The sequence below is a fragment of the Oncorhynchus masou genome, chromosome 23 (genome assembly GCF_036934945.1).
Source record: "Oncorhynchus masou masou isolate Uvic2021 chromosome 23, UVic_Omas_1.1, whole genome shotgun sequence".
NCBI lineage: Eukaryota > Metazoa > Chordata > Actinopteri > Salmoniformes > Salmonidae > Oncorhynchus > Oncorhynchus masou.
This window is the reverse complement of record NC_088234.1, coordinates 52,931,247-52,951,939: the sequence shown is the minus strand read 5'-3', so window position 1 is coordinate 52,951,939 and position 20,693 is coordinate 52,931,247. Positions and strand designations below refer to the sequence as shown.

The 20,693-nt window shown below is 43.6% G+C and overlaps 1 protein-coding gene across 5 annotated transcripts in view; it reads right to left on the bottom strand.

The window, feature by feature from the left end:
• Positions 1-20,693, bottom strand: part of col17a1b (collagen, type XVII, alpha 1b) — a 24,013-nt gene extending 3,320 nt beyond the window's left edge. The window contains exons 1-48 of one of the 5 annotated variants that reach the window (XM_064932500.1): positions 20,505-20,691; positions 18,405-18,472; positions 18,193-18,231; positions 17,805-17,855; positions 17,493-17,609; positions 17,044-17,379; positions 16,585-16,632; positions 16,396-16,437; positions 16,219-16,269; positions 15,835-15,981; positions 15,329-15,523; positions 14,897-14,983; positions 14,553-14,621; positions 14,277-14,435; positions 14,100-14,195; positions 13,614-13,658; positions 13,362-13,517; positions 11,225-11,521; positions 11,028-11,078; positions 10,823-10,849; positions 10,698-10,724; positions 10,500-10,562; positions 10,235-10,339; positions 10,073-10,135; positions 7,881-7,916; positions 7,671-7,724; positions 7,528-7,563; positions 6,135-6,170; positions 5,938-6,000; positions 5,807-5,842; positions 5,640-5,711; positions 5,460-5,486; positions 5,308-5,343; positions 5,193-5,228; positions 5,009-5,089; positions 4,776-4,811; positions 4,545-4,655; positions 4,166-4,288; positions 3,966-4,028; positions 3,779-3,838; positions 3,598-3,624; positions 3,385-3,447; positions 2,888-2,965; positions 2,705-2,752; positions 895-1,023; positions 640-771; positions 442-561; positions 56-187 (exon numbers count right to left, since the gene is read on the bottom strand). In XM_064932500.1, coding sequence (XP_064788572.1) covers positions 56-187; positions 442-561; positions 640-771; positions 895-1,023; positions 2,705-2,752; positions 2,888-2,965; positions 3,385-3,447; positions 3,598-3,624; positions 3,779-3,838; positions 3,966-4,028; positions 4,166-4,288; positions 4,545-4,655; positions 4,776-4,811; positions 5,009-5,089; positions 5,193-5,228; positions 5,308-5,343; positions 5,460-5,486; positions 5,640-5,711; positions 5,807-5,842; positions 5,938-6,000; positions 6,135-6,170; positions 7,528-7,563; positions 7,671-7,724; positions 7,881-7,916; positions 10,073-10,135; positions 10,235-10,339; positions 10,500-10,562; positions 10,698-10,724; positions 10,823-10,849; positions 11,028-11,078; positions 11,225-11,521; positions 13,362-13,517; positions 13,614-13,658; positions 14,100-14,195; positions 14,277-14,435; positions 14,553-14,621; positions 14,897-14,983; positions 15,329-15,523; positions 15,835-15,981; positions 16,219-16,269; positions 16,396-16,437; positions 16,585-16,632; positions 17,044-17,379; positions 17,493-17,609; positions 17,805-17,855; positions 18,193-18,231; positions 18,405-18,462 — 3,964 coding nt within the window. In that variant the 5' untranslated portion in view covers positions 18,463-18,472; positions 20,505-20,691. Of the gene's footprint in view, positions 1-55; positions 188-441; positions 562-639; positions 772-894; positions 1,024-2,704; positions 2,753-2,887; positions 2,966-3,384; positions 3,448-3,597; positions 3,625-3,778; positions 3,839-3,965; positions 4,029-4,165; positions 4,289-4,544; positions 4,656-4,775; positions 4,812-5,008; positions 5,090-5,192; positions 5,229-5,307; positions 5,344-5,459; positions 5,487-5,639; positions 5,712-5,806; positions 5,843-5,937; positions 6,001-6,134; positions 6,171-7,527; positions 7,564-7,670; positions 7,725-7,880; positions 7,917-10,072; positions 10,136-10,234; positions 10,340-10,499; positions 10,563-10,697; positions 10,725-10,822; positions 10,850-11,027; positions 11,079-11,224; positions 11,522-13,361; positions 13,518-13,613; positions 13,659-14,099; positions 14,196-14,276; positions 14,436-14,552; positions 14,622-14,896; positions 14,984-15,328; positions 15,524-15,834; positions 15,982-16,218; positions 16,270-16,395; positions 16,438-16,584; positions 16,633-17,043; positions 17,380-17,492; positions 17,610-17,804; positions 17,856-18,192; positions 18,232-18,404; positions 18,473-20,504 lie in introns of all 5 variants that reach the window. The other 4 variants (XM_064932501.1, XM_064932503.1, XM_064932502.1 and 1 more) reach the window with 4 other exon arrangements.

The following is a 20,693-nucleotide window of genomic DNA, read 5'->3' as shown; positions in this document are numbered from 1 at the left end:
GACGTTCATGTTACCCATACTGTGCGTGTGTTTTGCTCCAGTAGCCCCTACTTACCGTTCATGATTCTGAAGACGTAGGTAGCCACTTCCTGTGGGTCGTAGTTTGCCGTACTGCCTCCTCTGGCTAATGGTCCTGCTGGGCCTGGAGGTCCGGGTGGGCCCATTACATATCGCCGTACGTCATCCCCTGAACCAATCAGTCAATCAATCAATTGTATGTATTTATACTTTTTTTTATTTGCCCAATCAGCCCAAACATAGTTTTTACAGGTTTTTCTTTTTGTACATTCTAGACACATATTACATACATGACACTTTTTTTTACAGTAGCTACAAAGTAGAAATTACATAGTATACATTATATATTGTGTTTTCAGTCATAACTATCAACAGTAAGTTGCTATGGATAAGAGTCTGCTGAATGACCATGTAAGTACTCACTCTGTAGCATAACAATGAGGTCGTTAACAGACATTGAGCCAGAACCAGAGCCAGAGGACCCAGGAAGTCCCGGGGGGCCTGGAGGACCCTGAGCACCACCGCCGAAGCCTGATCCTGAACCTGAGACAAGACAGTACAATCATTAGGCTGATTCCACTCTTCCACAGAACTACAAAATTGGACAGGAAAGGAACTTACGCTGCAGATAAGCAATGACACGAGAAGATATGTCCTCCACAGAACTAGAGGATCCAGACGATCCAGGGGCTCCTGGGGGTCCAGGGAGGCCACGGGGGCCAGGAAGACCAGAGGACATACTTCTAGCATTAACTGCAAAGGACAACCAGCACAGGTTAATCTAAGTAGAGTATAAGGCAGCTCGTCACGATATTTCATGTGGGAATTATTACTTCATGACTTAGTGTTCAATGTGCCTTAGAAGAAGACTCTTACTTCGGAGATAGTCGTTGACATACTGACGCAGATCAGGAGGAGCAGAGGCTATGCCTGGAATGCCTGGGTGTCCGGGAGGACCCGGTGGACCAGGAGGACCTGGGAACCCTGGGCTGGCCGCCACAGTGCCTGTCAGAAATTAGATAATTAGATACAATAGTCTTTATTTAATGAAAATTATCTGCATTCATGATATGGCCAGCTATTTAAAGTTGTGCACATTGCTTCAAAAATGGTTGTTAAACACAGTCGTGGCGAAAATTCCCATTAACTCCTCATGTCTAGTTTTAACCCAGCCTTAGTTGAACGAGCGGATGTTCGGCGTAATCAACGGACTTCCCTACTAACGGGCCCTTCGGAACGCTCCGAGCCGGTGACGGAAAACGGGGTAAATTGGTACTTCAAGGGGTCCCTTGACCCAGCCTGTACTCCTTGGAGCTCACTGTGTTTGAAAATGATGTAAGGCGGCCAGTGGCAAAAACTCCCTATTAGTCGGGCCCAGCGGAGAAACCCTGGGAGGACCCGGCTCCTTGGAGTGGCCCTTCCTCTGAGGCTGTACTGGGTCAAGATAAGAAGATTTCACCAGTGGTACACGACCCACTAGCGGCACCTTTTTTCGGCTATCAGGAGGTGCATCCTGCATTACTTAGCTAACTTCACAACCTTTTTTCCCCGTGGTGTCTGCTCGAGGTCGCGCCTGGTTTGGCATGTCCAGGTTTTTGATTTGTTCTCACTGCATTCGTCACCATTATTAGGTGTTGGGGTCCTGTCTACAGGCCCCTTTGTAAACACATTTGTACTCATCACCTTTATTAGGTGTTGGGGCCCGGTCTGAGGGCCCCTTAATTTATAGATTTCTTGCCCGCTATATATATTTTTTTATTGCTGGCACAGCCCCATAGCTTGGGCCTTAAACTTGTCTTTGTACTCATCCCCATTAGTGGGTGTTGGGGCCGGGTCTGAGGGCCCCTTTATTTATAGATTTCTTGCCCGCTATATATACATTTTTATTGCTTGCACGGCCCCATAGCTTGGGCCTTAGACTTCTCTTTTTGCTCCTCACAACAATTGGGTGTTGGGGTCCTGTCCAATGGCCCCTTTGTTCATAAATTTCTTGCCTGCTATATATGCATTTTAGTAGCTATATTATGTTGTGGCCTTCCGGTTGTCTGCCGATTTTATTTTGGTTTTCATTTCCCATTTCTTGTGTAGTATTGTGTTTGCTTGCCCACGCTTCACTATTTTCCGGGGCTTTTCTTTTTAAACAGTCGGATTCCCCTGGTCGGCACCAGTTCTAAGTCAGCTGCTTGGTGCCGGCCGAGGCAACCCGCCAGAGACCCCCACGTAAACGAGGCCAACGAGCACCGTAGCTGGGGAGATCCGTGAGAAGGGCCCAGCACGCGTCCAGAGTCGCCGCTGCCAACCACCAACCCAATCCCCACCGATCCACCTTCGGCATGCCAACAGACACCACCCAAATGAACCCCCATTAGCAGCCCCTTGCAAGACCTCAAACGAGAGCTCACAAGTTGGACCGCACAACGAACTTCCAGCAGTGGCGAGAGAAGGGAGGCGGAGCAACTGCTCCCCCAGCCGCGGCTCGAGCCCAGCCCCACTTCGCACCCCAGCCCCGACCAACCCAGCCCTTAGAGCCAATCCTTATCCTGAAGTTACGGATCTGACTTGCCTACTTCCCTTACATACATTGTTCTAACATGCCAGAGGCTGTTCACCTTGGAGACCTTGATGATCTAAGTGTATCTAATGTTGTGGGTGGAATATAGACAGCAGGTCAAAGATGAGTGTTTACCTCTTGCGGAGCCAGGAAGACCAGGAGAACCGGGAATTCCAGGTTCGCCTTGGAAATGTGGAGAATAAGACAACTAGTTATTTCAAAGACTGAGTCTAGACCTGTTACTTTTACAGGCACCACAACCTTCAGAAGCTAAGTGTATTTGTTTCTAATTAAGATTCCCAAGTTTTATGAGTTTACCTTTCCGTCCCTCTGGTCCAGGAATCCCTGGAGTCCCTGGGGGCCCAGGTGGCCCATGTGTTCCACCGTATGGTGATGCTGTGTGGAACAAAAGAGCAAAGCAATTCATCAGAAATATTTTGTCCTACTATACATACTTCTAGACTTCTGCCTGTTAACAATGTTTTGACTATGGTCTATAGCAGTGGTTATCAAACCTCTCCCCTGGGCCCCCCAGCCGTTCCATGTATTTGATCTATTCCAGAGCTAGCACCCCCTGATTCAACTTGTCCACTTATTATCAAGCCCATGACTAGGTGAATTAGTTGAGCTAATTTAGAGATGAGCTAGTCTGTGGGTCCCAGAGGAGAGGTTTGAGAACCACTAGACCAGTGGTAGACTATGGTGGGCCACAATACAATCGCATTACTGGGTCAATAACCTCCTGTATCAGAGTTGGTCATGTTTTTTTTCAATCGCTGTTGGCTTAGCCTTGAGTTGGACCAAGATAAGCTCACCTCTTTCAGAGCCTCCTCCAGGTCTTCCTGGGCTCCCTGGTAGACCAGGCTGGCCTGAATCTCCTACAAGGGAACATGGGACACAGGGATGAAGGACAGAGGATTAGTGTTTCCAATGGGAACAACCAATGTGGATCTAGTAGTTCATTCTGTTATATGAATTGATTTCCACCAAATGTAGCTTTTTAGATTGTAGGGGGACAGACCACATACCTTGGTTTCCTCTTGGTCCTGGTGTACCTGAAGTAAGAATATTTTTTAAATACTTTTAGATGAAGATCATAGGATTAGGAGATTACGTTTGTGATGATAAACAGAGCCAGTTTAGAGTATGCTGTCAGTACGCATCTGCAATGCCTCTGAAAGGCAGGTGAGAGGTGTCTGAAAGGCCTACCAGGTGATCCTTTTGGCCCAGATGGCCCGGGTGGTCCAGGGGGTCCAGAGAAGAATGTTCCTGAAAGAATTATAGTGACAAGCACAGCATTACAATGCAGCCAAAAAAAGCTCCACATAAATGTAGGGTCACTTCTTGAACTCGATTGCGTTATGGATTTGGTCATGCAAGTCATGTTGTTACGCACCTGAATTGGGTACAAAGCTTCCTGACTCTCCTTTCTCTCCTCTAGGACCAGGTCTGCCATATCCTGAGAGGCAGAAGCACCAGGAAATTCATACGATGACATCAAGACTCAACATTTAGCCAAATCAACAAACAAAAAAAATCAGTAACTTGTGTATTGTTGATATTCATTCTTAACATGGACACTTCCCACAGGCTTACCTGGCTCTCCTGGGGGACCAGCTGGTCCTGGGAGTCCTGATCTTGAGTCACCTGCACGTCCAGGGGCTCCAGGGGGTCCAGGGGGACCAGGGGGACCTGGTTGTGCAGGAAGACTGAATTGTCCTGGATGAGGATATCAAGAAGAACCATGAGGTTACACAAGCATCTGACTGTTTTATCCGCAACGTTATGTTTCACTGTGTTGGACTCGAGTGATACTTTTCAATGTGTGCATGCTTGGGCAATAAGGCAATAAGCATTGCTCGAGTCCACAGTGTCTTCTATAACATGCCATTTACATCAAAAATGTTGATTTGGTTGAAAAAATATGAACTTATCCTTTAATTAAATTATAAGCATCATTGTAATGAGTACTCACTCTCAGCTCTGGATGAGCTGACGGTTTCACTGGTTTTCACTGAGATACCTGCCTCTCCCTGGAGTCCCTGAATACCCATCTCACCCTTCAGCCCTCTCTCACCTTTAGGACCTGGGGAAATAAGCATACATACAGTACGTCCAGGACTCTTGGCCAGAAAATAGATAGCATGTATAAGACCAATACTTTAGCTATCCACAGATCCACAGATCCATAGATTATCTGACTTACCAGACTGGCCAGGAAGACCAGCAGGGCCAATGGGGCCTGAGGAGATTGAAAAGTTGTATTAGAAAACACTGTTGTGTTATACATGTCATTCATATTGACCAAACCAACATAGGTTCACAGCTAGGTAAACTACGTACCGTAGAAACTACATGGTATCGCTATTACAACTTTGTTATGTTGTAGTTGTAACAAACCACAGTGCTACAAAACTAAACAGGAAGTCTATGTCTGACCTGATAACCCTGGGGGTCCGGCTTGACCGGGTGCTCCGGGGCTTCCTGGGGGGCCGGGGATGGCCACAGAACTGGATCCCCCTGAGGAATCACCACAAGCAGTTTTAGGTACACACTGACAGTCATACAGATGTATAGCTACTGTAAACACATCGCCGCTGTTATGCAATAGTCAACCGGTTACCTGCATTGATGATTCTTCCTGGTTCTCCTGCCTCACCTAAAAGAAAGTTACACAGTCATCACAATATCAAAGTTTAGAGCCCTCCATTTTCTAAAAACAATGTCAGCTGTTTTACCCTTGGCTCCTGGTTGTCCAGGGTTCCCTGGTATTCCTACAGAGGGAAGAACACTTTAGAGGAAAACTGATGACAAGAGTGATGAAAAGACTTCACTTGAGCTTGTCGTCATAATTCTGTTATTACACTAAATCCCAACTGCAACAACATACCTGGTGGCCCTTGAAGCCCAGGTGTTCCTATAGGGAGAAAGATCAATTAAGATGCATTTCAATCTTCTCTTTCAAGTGGATACAATGTGATCATTTTCTGTAGAAAAGCCAAGTCAGGATGTACAGGAATGTAAATAAGAGAGGTGTTCAGGAAATATTGAGCGTGACACAGTAGCTTACCTGGTAGGCCTGAGTCCCCTGCAGGCCCAGATGGACCTCTGATCCCTGGTAACCCAGTAGGACCGTGATCACCTGAGAATGACATCATCATTCTATAGGCCTATTGTACATAACACTTGATGTATTGTTTCCTGTCTTTTTTACATAGAACATATTATTCCCTCTACCTCTTTGGCCTTTGTCACCATCAATTCCAGGAGTTCCTGTTTAAGAATTAAATAAATGTATTAAACCACGTTAAGCTCTAGAATGAGTTTGGGGAGAATGGTAGAGATTCAAAGCGCAGCCAGCCACTCACCTGCAGATCCTTTGGGTCCTTTCTCTCCGGCTGGTCCTGGCAAGCCTGATAGTCCTGGGTCACCTGAGGGAAAAGACAGTTGATTAGAATATAGTACCTTCAATGCCAGATGCTGCATCATGGGTCATTTAAATACTGAATATGTTGCTTGGGATGAAAGTGCCTTTTCGTATATCTATATCACTTCAGCTACGCACCTGCGGCACCACGAGGTCCTTTCTCACCATGGTCACCTATTATAAAAAATAAAGGTTACTACTTAGCTACTGTATATCATATGGGAAAAACACAGGCATGTTACTGACTCTCTTAGTGGCAGTGGAGGCTGGTGGGAGGAGCTATACGAGGACAGGCTCGTTGTAATGGCTGAAATGGAGTAAATGGAATGGAGTCAAACATGTGGTTTCCATATGTTTGATGAAGTTGAAGTTTTTATTGAAGACTCATCAATTCAGTAGGTCCTATGATTGAGTGTAGTCTGGACAAGGGGTGTGAAGGTAAACGGAAAGGCACTGGAGCAACGAACCATACTTGCTGTCTCTGCCTGGCCAGTTCCCCTCTCTCCACCGGGAATCTCTGCCTCTAACCCTATCACGGGGGCTGAGTCACTGGCGTACTGGTCCTCTTCCATGCCGTCCCTAGGAGGGATGCGTCACTTGAGTGGGTTGAGTCTCTGACGTGATCTTCCTGTCCGGGTTGACGCCCCCCTCGGGTTCGTGCCGTGGGGGAGATCTTCATGGGCTATACTCGGCCTTGTCTCAGGGTAGTAGGTTGGTGGTTGAAAATATCCCTCTAGTGGTGTGGGGACTGTGCTTTGGAAGATTGGGTGGGGTTATATCCTGCCTGGTTGGCCTTGTCCGGGGGTATTGTCGGACGGGGCCACAATGTCTCCCAACCCCTTCTGTCTCAGCCTCCAGTAATTATGCCGCAATGGTTTATGTGTCGGGGGGCTAGGGTCAGTCTGTTATATTTTGAGTACTTCTCCTGTCTTATCCGGTGTTCTGTGTGAATTTAAGTATGCACCCTCTAATTCTCTCTCTCTCTTTATTTCTCTCTTTCTTTCTCTTCTCTCTGAGGACCTGAGCCATAGGACCATGCCTCAGGACTACCTGGCCTGATGACTCCTTGTTGTCCCCAGTCCACCTGGTCGTGCTGCTGCTCCAGTTTCAACTGTTCTGCCTGCGGATATGGAACCCTGACCTGTTCACCAGACGTGCTACCTTGTCCCGGTTCTGCTGTTTTCAACTCTCTATCTACCGCAACTGCTGTCTCTAACTCTGAATGGTCAGCATGGCTTGATGTTTGGGGTTTTAGGTTGGGTTTCTGTATAGCACTTCGTGACATCGGCTGATGTAAATAGGGCTTAATAAATACATTTGATTGATTGAAAATTTGATTGATTTGACACACCATTTCACAGGGTTTAATTTATCCCATTCCAGCCATTACAATGAGCCCGTCCACCTATAGCTCCTCCCAATAGCCTACACTGCTTAGCGGTCAATGAATAGATCAATGTTTTCCACTGCCAAAAGTAAAACCACACAATAGATTCTGTCTCTATGTTAACACATAATTCCTAAGACATACCTTTGATTCCCTGAAATCCAGCAGGACCCCTCTCCCCTGTAGCAGAGAAAATAGATTATTGAACAGTTCAATACTAGTATTCATTAATTCAATCAATGATCTCTGGATCAATTAACCCCACATAATGTAAGGTCATACTGTACCCTTCGGACCAGGTAGTCCTGATTCTCCACGGAAGCCTTGAGATCCTGGTTGGCCTAGAAGCATATACACAATAACAAGGTTTTAACCTTTCACTGAATGTGCTGTGGAATAATTCCAAAAGGTTACACTTAATTCAAACTTTCATGTAGGCTACTCAGAGTTTATATCTCAAGTTAGGATTTAGCCCTAAGTGAATGAAGGAGACTGACCTGGCGTACCAGGAGTACCCGGAGCCCCCCCTGAGCCTGGAACAGAGATTTAGAAAGGAGATTAGAAACCTGATAGAGTGTATGCAATACCCTTCATTTTGAAATGCACTTCAGAAGCACCATTTTGTATGGCCACCCTCAGTTTGACATTGGTAGTATACTGTCAAAAAGCCAACTTAACCAATTGCTTAATCAGAGTTATTCTGTGAGTTGAGGGGGACTTAAAAACAGTGGAGGTTGCTGAGGGGAGCGAGGCTCATAATAATGGCTGGAACGGAGCAAATGGAATGGCATTAAAAACCTGGAAACCATGTGTTTGAAGTATTGGATACCATTCCACCTATTTCGCTCCAGTTATTACCACCAGCCCGTTCACCCCAATTAAGGTGCGACCAACCTCCTGTGCTTCAAAATGACAAGAATCAAGCTAATGTGTTCAAGTTTGTTTACTCAAAAAACTCTGCTCGAAGTGAGCTGAATATGAAAAAGCTGATTGAGTAAAATTACAAATTCATGTTTGCCTTTGGAAAGGAACGCTGTAAAAAAGCCCTTATTGACCCATGGCTTAATCAGGTTTATTATGTGAGTTGAGTGGACATCAAAAGGACAAGAATTTGAGCTAATATGTTAAAGTTTGTTTACTCAACAAACAGATCGACTTGAGCTGAATTTGAACAAATTACAGGAATTACATTATCATATTTCCCAGCATACTCTATTGCAGGTTGGTTTTCAGAATTGCTTGTTTCAATATCTGTGTTTTTGTATGTACATTGATTGGTTAATTAATCTTATGCTACAGAAACATACATTTTTCTAAACTAATCCAATCTGTTAGTAGTTGCAGTTTATATTAATCTTCTCAATGCAGGTTGAGGGTGATTAAAAGTTCCAGTTGTTGGATATCCTCACGCTGACTGGATTCCAATAGGAATAACCCATCACTTTGTAAGCCAGCATAATGTGACTTGCAGGTTTGATGTGGACTGTAAAAGAGTTTCAGACCACTGTGGTAGGTGGTTCAATTCAACGTCTATTCCACTTTGGTTCACCGTAATTTCATTGAAATGATGTGGAAACAATGTTGATTCAACCAGTGTGTGCCCAGTGGATAGGATCTCAAAGGAAGACCTTATGATATACACTTACTATACCAAACATTAGGAACACCTTCCTAATATTAAGTGGCACCCCCCTACCCCACCTTTTGCCCTCAGAACAGCCTCCATTCAACGGGGCAAGGACTCTACAAGGTGTCGAAAGCGTTCCACAGGGATGCTGGCCCATGTTGACTCAAATTCTTTCCACAGTTGTGTTAAGTTGGCTGGATGTCCTTTGGGTGGTGGACCATTCTTGATACACACGGGAAACTGTTGGGCATGAAAAACCCTGCAGCGTTGCAGGTGACACAAACCGGTGCGTCTGGCAACTGCTACCATACCCCGTTCAAAGCCCCTTGCATTTTGTCTCTTGCCCATTCACCCTCTGAATGGCACACATACACATTCCATGTTTCAATTGTCTCAAGGCTGTAAAATCCTTCTTTAACCTATCTCATCCTCTTCATCTACACTGATTGAAGTGGATTTAACAAGTGACAACAATACGGGATCATAGCTTTCACCTGGATTCAACTGGTCACCTATGTCATGGAAAGAGCAGGTGTTCTTAATGTTTTGTATAGTCAGTGTATGTAATGTATTGTCATACATTTTGCACCGGGAAATATGCAAATAAGTTTGAATAAATTCTCAAGTTGAAATGTATGTTCACTCAACATTTTAAGTTGAGTGAACATACAATTCAACTTGAGAATGTATGTTGGTTCAGCTATATGCCCAGATGTTAAGCCAACTCGCAATCCTATTGCAGCTGGTTTCCTTACAAATATACATTGAATCGATATTTTTTGTTTTACAGTGTAGAGCATATCTGTCAAACTCATTCCACGGAGGGCCGAGTATCTGTGGGTTTTTGCTCCTCCCTTGTACTTGATTGATGAATTAAGGTCACAAATTATCAAAGAACTCCCATCACCTAGTTGTCTAGGTCTTAAATGAAAGTAAAAAGCAAAAACTCACAGACCCTACTGTAGGTCCTCCATGGAATGAGTTTGACACCCCTGGTCTAGAGTGAAGCGTTACTGTGTTTATGATCCTCTCTGAGACACACAGTCCCACTCATTACCCTACCTTTGGGCCCAGCCGGGCCGACTGGACCAGCAAGACCAAGAGATCCTGATTCACCAGGAGAACCTGTGAGAACAAACCCAAATTAACTATTTTTTACCTGGAAAGTGGACCATGTGAGTATGTAGTCTATATAAATTAGGAAAATCTAAATTCACAACCTACCTTTATCCCCCTTCTCTCCAAACCCTGAGGGTCCTGGCTCCCCTCTGGGCCCTCCAGGCCCCTCTCGGCCCCTGAGCCCTTGTGGCCCCTCAGCTCCATGGTCACCTACACACACATGCACACACACATGCACATGTATAAGCATACACATAGTTTGACTTGTAACCCACTTGTTTAAATGGGTCCATATTAGCTTTTTGATAAAAGCTGGTTACAAAATGAATCAACACAAGTAATATTAAAAAAAGGGTTAATGTTATTGTACCTTGACTTCCTTTTTGTCCTTTGGGTCCTTCGTGTCCTGGGTGACCAATGGCACCTGGAGGACCTGAAGTCAAAGGTGAGAGGTCAAAAATGTGTGACATAAGTACCAAATTATTCTTAAAAGTCATACTGTACTGTCAATTAAACTAGTACTGAACCAGCATAATGGTAACTTCCACATCATACCCATTGTCCTTACCTGGCAGTCCTGGGAAACCATTGTCACCTGAAACAAAGAAAATGACGTTTACCCACCTGGTGACAGCAAACTTCAAATTAAAGTACAATAAATACATTTATTTTTTAAGTCTTAAAAAAACAAACCTTTAGTTCCATGATTCCCTGCATCGCCTGAAGCAAAGTAAACAGAATACATGAAACAAAGCAGAAAGAGCATTGAGACAGAATAACTCCTTAAAGTATCGGTGTAGAGACATAATTCTTTGAATATCCTTGAATTACACAATTGTCTCCATTGTTTGTACTCACAAAATACACATACTGACAATATCTTCACAAGAGATCTTACCTTTAGTTCCCGGCTCTCCTCTGTCCCCTTTCGTTGAAGAGGTAAGAAGGGCTGTGAAACAAAATAACAAAATAAGCACAAATTGGGGAAAAAATGAATGCTTAGTGAATTCAGTAAATGTTTAATGTACATATACCATAAATGGTGAATGTATTTCTTATGTTCGAGTTCTAGTCATGTTCATGTGTGTACAATACCTCTGAATGACTGAGACTGCATCTCAGCTCTCAGTAGTTGCAGGATGGTCCTCTGGAGGGCAGCATTGTCTGTGTGCCCGGCGATGCCAGTGCCCGTGCCAGTGCCCATCCCCATGCCCAGGCTGGTATCCAGGTTCAGGGTGTTGTCGGAGCGGGCCGCGCCCCCAGTGTCCATGTAGGTGCCAGACTGGGGGTTGTGGATGTCGTTATTGGAGGCTGACAGGCGGCTGGCATGAGCAGCGGTGGAGGTGGACTCCAGAGCTGCCACTCGAGACTTCAGATTCCTCACGTCCTCCGCTGTGGAGGGACACAGAGTGTGAGAAATGTTTCTAGAGGTAAAGATGATTGTATACAAGTTCACTATGTTCGGTATCTCTACATGTTTTGACTATATTGTGTGCATTGGTCCTAGTTAACTATACAGATGTAGGATTTTAATTTAATCACTCTTTTGTTGCAGAGAGCTTTGTGATTTACATAAATTCACTGAAAACCCACACAAACACACGGTTTTATTACAGTTTTTTTCACAAGAGGGAGAGGCAGAATATTATTAGATGGGCAGGAAATTTCCATTGTTGACATGGTAATTGGCAACAATACATTCAGGACAGGACAGAGTGCTGGCAGACTAGATCATTTTTGGCAATGTGACTACGGTCAGCAAAACGACAATTGCCAGAGTCCTAGAGAAACAGAAAATAAGGATGAAGCAGTTGTTCGCTGTACCCTTTGAGAGAAACGGTGAACCTGTGAAAGAACTCCGGTATCAATATATCCAGGTAAGATGTTGGTTCAATAACCAAACAGGGTACACAGCTATTCATAATGTCAAGTACTGTAAAACTGTGGATTTACTGTATTTTAGAGATTAATGGAGATGGAAGCCAGGCAAACTGCATATACATTCATCTTTGTGGATGAAGCTGGATTCAACCTGGCAAAAACACGCCGCAGGGAAAGAAATGTGATTGGACAGAGAGCAACCGTGGATGTCCCAGGCTAGAGAGGCGCTAACATCACAATGTGTGCAGCACTGTCCAATGATGGTTTGTTTTTACACAAACCACTCATTGGCCCTTACGATACAGAGGCTCATGTGGTCTGGATGACCTGCATAATGGACTTGTGCCGGTGAAGGAGAGAGGGGCAAGGAACTCCCCTACCTTCGTTGTTGTTGTGTGGGATAATGTAGCATTCCACCACTTTGCTGCAGTCACAGACTGGTTTCCTGCACATCCCAGGATGTCAGAGCTATTCCTGCATCCATACTCCCCCTTCCTAAACCCCATAGAGGAGCTTTTCTCTGCTTGGAGATGGAAGGTTTTTGACCATCATCCACATGACCAGATGTCCTTACTAGATGCCATGAATGCGGGGTGTGGAGACACTTCTCCTGAAGACTGCCAGGGTTGGATTAGACATTCCAGAAGATACTTCCCAAGATGCATCGCCAGAGATGACATAAGATGTGATGTTGATGAGAACTTGTGACCAAATGTAGGAGAGAGGGAGAACTAGAACCCTCATAGTACTGTACAGTATGAGTGATTATACTATACATGTTGTTCTTGTTTGTAATTATTATTGCAGCCCTGGGATTTCAATAATTATTTTTTTTGTATCAACTTTTTATTTTTCACCAGTAAATTACTATGTGCAAAGATATAGAAAAATAAAGGCTACTGAAGCAAATTGCTGCATTTCTGATTAATTCTTGTTACATATACTTTAGTACAGTCAATAAAGTGAAAAGATGCTATTCTTATTCCATAATCAAATACTGATTTATGTGACAAATCATTCAAACATCAAAGAGAAAAGTTCATCATTTACGTAATGCTCCCTGTTAGTGTTTTTTAGGTCAGTGTGTTATGAGTGACAATGTATGCTTTCTGAGTGAGAATTGTTTTGAAAAAGTGGCTTCAGCATTGACAGATGCTTGTTAGCAATTGAAAAAACTATAACAGTATTGCACTTTTAATGTAGCCTGATTTTGTTCTGCTAATAGCCTAACCAAACGTTCAAATCCTGTTGCTGTAGGATTATTTTACTATGACCATACTGGTCAAATTAGGATCCTACATCTATAGGTCATAAGGTCAGTGGAAAACTCTTGTCCCTAAGCATGACTGACCCAGGGCAATGAGCCCGAAGAGCAGGCCCAGGAGCAGCAGGGAGAGCAGGAGCAGTCCTAGCAGCCACTTCCACCAGGAACAGCAGGAGTCCTCACACCCACAGCAGCCCCCACCTCGTCCTCCACTGCTGTAGTAGTCCCCCTCTTTTTGGATCTCTGACAGGGAGTGGGAACAGAGAATATGATGGGTGGGTTATGGATGAAGTGTGAGATACAAATGGCCAACTACTGATATATTTAAATCACAAATACCTGCATATGTCGCTTTGTCTTTTGTTGACACTAGGGGTGATCCATCTAAGGGATAAAATGGTGATGTATCAGCAGCATTCTCTTCACTGTGTGCATGTGTGGACGTGTTTAACGAGCTATACTTGTGGGGACCAGAAGTTCCTACAAGAATAGTAAAGAAACAATTTGATCAACTGGGGACGTTTTTACATTTCTAGGGTGTTTAGGGTTAAGGTTAGAATTAGTGTTAGGGTTAGAATTAGGTTGAAGGTTAAGAGCTAGAGTTAGTTTTAGGATTAGGGTTAGGAGCTTGGGTTAGGTTTAGGGTTAACGTTTTCAGGTGTGTGTGTGTGTGTGTGTGTGTGTGTGTGTGTGTGTGTGTGTGTGTGTGTGTGTGTGTGTGTGTGTGTGTGTGTGTGTGTGTGTGTGTGTGTGTGTGTGTGTGTGTGTGTGTGTGTGTGTGCGTGCCTGTGTGTGAGTGAGTGCACATATAACCATGGTGCTTACAGTATGAATTGGACTCAGACTTCAGAAGGACTGGTGCAGTCTCACTGTAGCTGGACACCATCTTCTCCTTCTTTAGAGAATCACCAGACAGTGAACCTGTGATAACATACACAGAAGTTAATATCACATCAACATTAAAAAGCAGTGAATACTCTGATATTGAAGGAGCTGTCTTACCCCCAACACTGCGAACACTGCTAGTGAAGTGTTTTCCACTGTCTTTTGTGAGGGTGAGCACCTCAGTATCTCTCTTGACTGGAACATTCTCCTTCTGCAGCACAAGGTACTTTAAGTCTTTCCTGTATGCGTCATCAGTGTGAGACCTCAAAGCGGACACTATGGAGAAGCACAAATAGTCCTTTAAAAACATAAGCTGCCATAAACATGGTTATCTAATTCAGTATCACGAAATCTATACATTAAGTTCAGCAATCCTCTAAACTCTAGACTTACTTGCAGAGGTTGACACTCCGGTGCTGACAAGACCACAACCATTTGATATGTTCTTCTGCACTCCATATCCTGCTTGCACACACGCACATACACGCACACACACACACACACACACACACACACACACACACACACACACACACACACACACACACACACACACACACACACACACACACACACACACACATACACACACACACACACACACACACACACACACACACACACACACACACACACACACACACACACACACACACACACACAGTGTTAATTTCATGAGTGTCTAAGTCTATTAAAATGTATACTCTCTGTAGGATGAGGAGGTTCTACTACCATACCTGTCAAAGTGCCTGAATGTGCGTTAACTCCACTGGTGGTGAGGACACTACTGGATGTGGGCGCCAAGTTATTCTGGAATCCATACACTGCAGCAGTCACAGACAACACACAGAATTGTACTCAAAGCTGTGAGGCTTTATGTCAAAACAGAACATTTGCTTTACATTTTCTGAAACATGAGAGAATGCACTAGAAGAGCGCTTGCTAAACTGTGAGGTGAAGATAGACACCCAAAACAATTTACTGAGTTCAGACGAACCAATAAGAATCATGAAAAACATACAGTATGTAGTACCCAATATAGCTAAGTGGGGGGCGCTTTTCTGAAGGCAGCATCTGCCGTCTTATTGGATATAATTGAACTGGATCCAAATTTGGTTGCCCATAACATCATCCAGAGTGCTGCTCAGTGCTCTCATTGGTTGTCTCACCTGACAAGGAGGAGGGTGAGGTGGTGTTGAGCAGGGAGGACCCCAAGCCTGGAGACATGTTGTTTGTGTTACTATGGTAACCATATGCGCTGCTGCTGTTGCCAGTGGCAGAGGAGATGGGCAGCGTAGAGCTAGTCCAGCAGTAGGAAGAAGGTAGGCCAGAGTCCAGGGTAGTGGTCTCATACTGCCCAGAGACTAGAGGGACCAGGGAAGAAAAAGTCTGTAAATTGAGGCTTTTTATATGCCCCAATAGGAGGAGGTTGGGGGACAGCAACAGCAAAAACCATCTCCAGCCATAAATCTATGGTAAACCATAAATAAATATAACCTAACCATCTGACTCTTGATCCTGCAGATGTGTGTTCTTGTTTAGCATGCTGCAGGTGTGTGTTCTTGTTTAGCATGCTGCAGGTGTGTGTTCTTGTTTAGCATGCTGCAGGTGTGTGTTCTTGTTTAGCATGCTGCAGGTGTGTGTACATGGTCTGTGTGTGAACTGCGTAGCTTACCTGACTGGGAGGCCTGGGTGACGATCTTGGCCTCGACGGTGGCCTTCCTGGGGACAGGCAGGGTGGAGGAAGCAGAGGAGCGGGTGGGGCTGACACTGTTGGAGCGTCCTCCCTTCACCAGCCTCTTCACATCATCCAGCTCAGTCCCTGTGTGGAAGTCAACTGAGTCAGTAATGCTATTACTGAAATGGTAACCTCACATCACAACTGATCCACCAGATCAAAATGAATCAACTAAAATGGTGTCCAAATAGCTCTGTCAGATAAAAAATAAAACTCCCCATGCTGCTATTTATTGCCACACAATATCTCAAAAACAACAGCATGGCATATATTTGATGAATTGTGTCGAGAAACAATTTTCCTGAAGTATTATCAACTCACATCTGCCAGCACTAGGAGAGGCACTCTGCAGTCTGGCTCTGATTTCACTCTCTGGAATATCAAACACATTATTATTATTATTACTGGTGTTTTATAGTCACCTTGTCATTATCAGTATGACAGGGTAAGGGAGGAATAGAGGTGAGAAAGCAGAAATAAATAGAAGTATTGGTATACCTCTGCTCTGGCTCCTCCCTATTCTAGTGGCACCTGACCCTGCTGAAAAGAAATACACATATTGTTATCATGTAGATTTTGACTAAATTGGATTTGATTGAAATGTCAGTATGATCTCTATAGTCACAATGTAGCTACAATAAATACTCCTATACATAATTCTAAAATGTATTGATATAAAACAGTTACCATAGTCTTTCCGTGTAAACTCGGGGGAGGAGTTGCCACTTGAGCTTCCTGAATGAAAACAGGTCAAGACAGATCAGTCATTTACACTAACGCACATTTAGAAGCTGCACATACACGCACGCACGCACAAACACACACACACACACACACACACACACACACACACACACACGCACTCACAAACATATCAAAGGAGGCTGGTTGGAGGAGATATAGGAGAACGGGCTCATTTTAATGACTGGAATGGAATCAATGGAACGGAGTCAAACACGTTGTTTCCATGTGTTCGGTGTCATTACATTGATTTTATTCCAGCCATTACAATGAGCCCGCTCTCCTATAGCTCCTCCCACCAGCCTTCTCTGACACACACACACACACACACACACACACACACACACACACACACACACACACACACACAAAATCAACAGTGTGATTGTTTGGATCCTCCCTCACCGTCGTAGCCTCCTGAGCGACTGGCCATACTCTTCCTTTCCAGGAAGCCAGGGGAGAGACCCCCAGGCGAGGCAGAGCTCTGGGCTCTCCTGGAGCACCCTGACGAGCTGCTCTTTACTTTTGACCCGGGGCTTCCTCCATACACTCCTCCATAGCCTGAGCCACCCCCACCCCCACCTCCACTGCCAACACCTCCGCCGCCTCCTCCACCTCCCCCACCTCCACCACCTCCCCCTCCACCACCTCCCCCTCCACCATCTCCACCACCCTCAGAGTAGTCCCCCATGTAGAACCCTGATGAGGAGCTGGATCCTCCGGCATTGACACCCACAGAAGCTGGAGGGGCAGAGAGCATGGGTTAATCCCCCTAAGTATTTTCAGTCATAGCCTAATGTCCATGTTCCAGATTAAAAATGTACAAATGAACATTTTAGCAGATCTATTCTCACATGAGGAAAAGTTAGTTCCACTGCTGTTCTGGGTTAAAATGTTCTTTTCCAACCACAGGCCTCCAGCATTGCTGGACATAGTCCTGTGGGTACTACTTTTTGATCCACTGCCCCCCTCTGGTAGATAAGATAAAGAGATACATGGCCACATTCTTCAACAGTTCTTTCAATGTGTTAGAGCAGTCCACTCAAAATTTTCACAAAAACATAGTGTGAAATGATAATCAAATTATTACAAAATCTGCTTTACCAATACCTTTAATCAAAAAATGTAACAGTTTGAGGGGAATTTTAAGAGTACAGAAAACTTACTTGGAGGTAAAGATATCAATCTACTTGTCGAGGTTGTAGTTTCTGTCACAACTGGAGACAAAGAGAAGAAAATCACATACAAATGTGTATTCAATTTATAAGATCCTATATCTTTGTTTGGTTATCACATTTTACAGTCACAAATAGACACTTGAAAAGGGTCGATTTGTGGATTCAGCAGAGGATTTGCAATAACTTTAAGAAGCCACTGGGTGGCACCCTGTATCTACAATATCGACGGTCCAATTCAATCAATTCAAACAAAAACATTCCACTACACCTCCCTGGGCTACACCCTTCCCCTAGCAACAACCCCCTCTGTGTTCAGGATCTACCAAATAGGTGCAAGGAACATAGTGATGATGACTTCACCCAGCCCACTAATAGCCTGACTGGAGATAATTGCTTTCATCCAGACATTTCACATCTGTGTATTAAAGGTGGAATTAGAATGGTTTATTCAGACAGGAATGGAACTGGAAACACAGTAAATCACATGACTAGCAGTTAATGACTATCATAGATCTCTACTATACAATAGACGTAATAATAAATATCTCAACAAGGTCGACATTAGAACTGCAAGAAGGCAATTCTCACCCTTTGCCCCGGAGCTTCCTCCTGAGTGGTTTCTCTTTCTTGTTGTTAAATCATCCATCCCATGTTATCTGGTGAAGTGAGGCCACATTTAGGGAAAATAATATGTCAATAGCATTAGCGTATTAACTGACTTCAACAACTGAACTAAAAAGCTTTTAGTTGTGTGGTCCAGCATTTTTTTTGTTACCATTGTATTTTTTTTGCTAAAATTAAAAGTTAACAATGAGAATAAACAGCTTAATTTCTTAAACCAGTAACACTCTTAAAAATACAGCACACAAGCCAAGTATATGTCTGAACACATACTGTACTCATTTTTATATTCCTGAGGGCAGAAAATCACCTCCCGCAGTCACTCCTTTCATGAAAGCACTTATAGACACAGCTCATTATAAACTAGATAACCTCAATTGATCTCAAATAACAACATCAGTGATAGTTTACCAGCATATTAAGTGCAGATTAAACACAGACTGATAACATTTGTTTTGCTTTTCAAAGAGTTATCAGCTAGCAACTGCAACTGATCATTTTACAGTAGATACTGAAAATTGGCCTATTTAAAGTTTCCTCTTAGTTTAGTTAACATGCACAGCACAGCATTATCATTCTTACAACATAAATTATAATCACACAAACGGTTCACAGGCCTACTCCGACCAATCTTAGCCGTTGCACCAAGAGAGCCAAACCTCTTGACGAGGTTGCTACAGTAGGTGTTGGGTTAAGGTCACTACATTGTAGAGAACCTGGATTTTCAGATAGGCCGTCTCGTGCAGGCATTACATGTTACACAGAGATCATCCATAATTATTGTAGGGAGTAGCCTAGTTTGGTGTTTTACAAGCAGATTCATGAAGCTTTTTGAGCTTCTACTATTATTTTGTTTGCTGTGTTCGTTAGAGGCATTTACACATTTACAGGCAGTGCATGAAATTGAATAGCATAACTACTTAGCCTACCCTAGGAAAAGCCCTCAATTCCCAAAAGGAGATTATGTACACCTGAGCAAGCAGCTTTTGAAAGGACCTGAGGCCTGAGGTAAAATAACTTTGCAGTCTTCTTTGAAGATCCCATGGTAATCAAAGAACAAAAAACCCTGGTGCATTGTACTGTTCTGAGGACACAAAGGATCATCCTTTCTAACTGTGGCTCGTCTCTCTACCACACCCAGATCTATAGAATGCATTGGAGACTTTTGAAAATCAGTTTCAGACTCCTATCTACAGACCTACTATGATTTAATGTCATTTCCATTTCATTAGGTTAGGCGTAGCTTCAGTTTCTGTGTCCGCACGCTCAACTCAAATTTCCATGGTCAGAACTGAACGTGCTGAAACAGGGACTAGAATACCTGCTATCATTCTAAAATAGGACATAAACACTGCACAAACGGCACATTTCAGAACAAGTTTTTGGTCATTGAATAACGTAGCTACATCCCTGTTAGACTGTTAAAGCAATAACATTCATTCTGTATGACTGCTTATTATTAGCCTATGCCCGTGAGATAAAAAGGCTTAGCCTATGTAAAAAAGAAAAAAAAGAAAAAAAAAGAATAACAAAGCATTTTTTTAATTAAGGGAGTCTGTCACAATTTTTTAGCTCTTCAATTTCTTCAATAGAAAAGGTCCTATGCCTCCCATAAATGTGGTTGCAACAATCAAAATACAGCAAACCCAGAATTTAGAAAACCTGCAGGTGCGGTCAAACAACAAAAACATTGATCATCATGAAGTGGACGTATACCTTTACATAGTGTCTCAACCAAGGAACTAGACAACAGACAAAATAGTCCTACAGAAGAAAGTGATACAACAATCTCTAAAATTATAGGTGTCCTAATGCCAAGGTATTTAAAGTTAGTGACGCCTAAAGCCACACAACCATAATTAACCTGCTGTCTTTGTGTCTTGGGGAACTAACTAGCCTACCACCTACCTTACAGTAATTTACAGCAACAAACAACAGCTAAATCAACATTTTTCTCCCAAAAAGTATTTTTGAATTGTCAGTGCAATATGCACTTTTAAAACCTGCAAGTTCATCAAACAGTCAAACAACAAAAATATATCATCATCAAGTGGACCCGTGGCATACCTTTAGTGTGTGTCAATAGGAGAATCTTCAGTCAACTTCTGAAGAAGATAAATAAAATCCACTAAGATAGTCCAACTGATATCCGTCAGGTAGTGAATGTTGTTGATGTTACTGTTGCAGGGTAGTGAAGTCGTTTGTCCTTATACCTGCCTCTTTTTTATTTTCTCTCAACTTTCTCAGGCAAGTCAT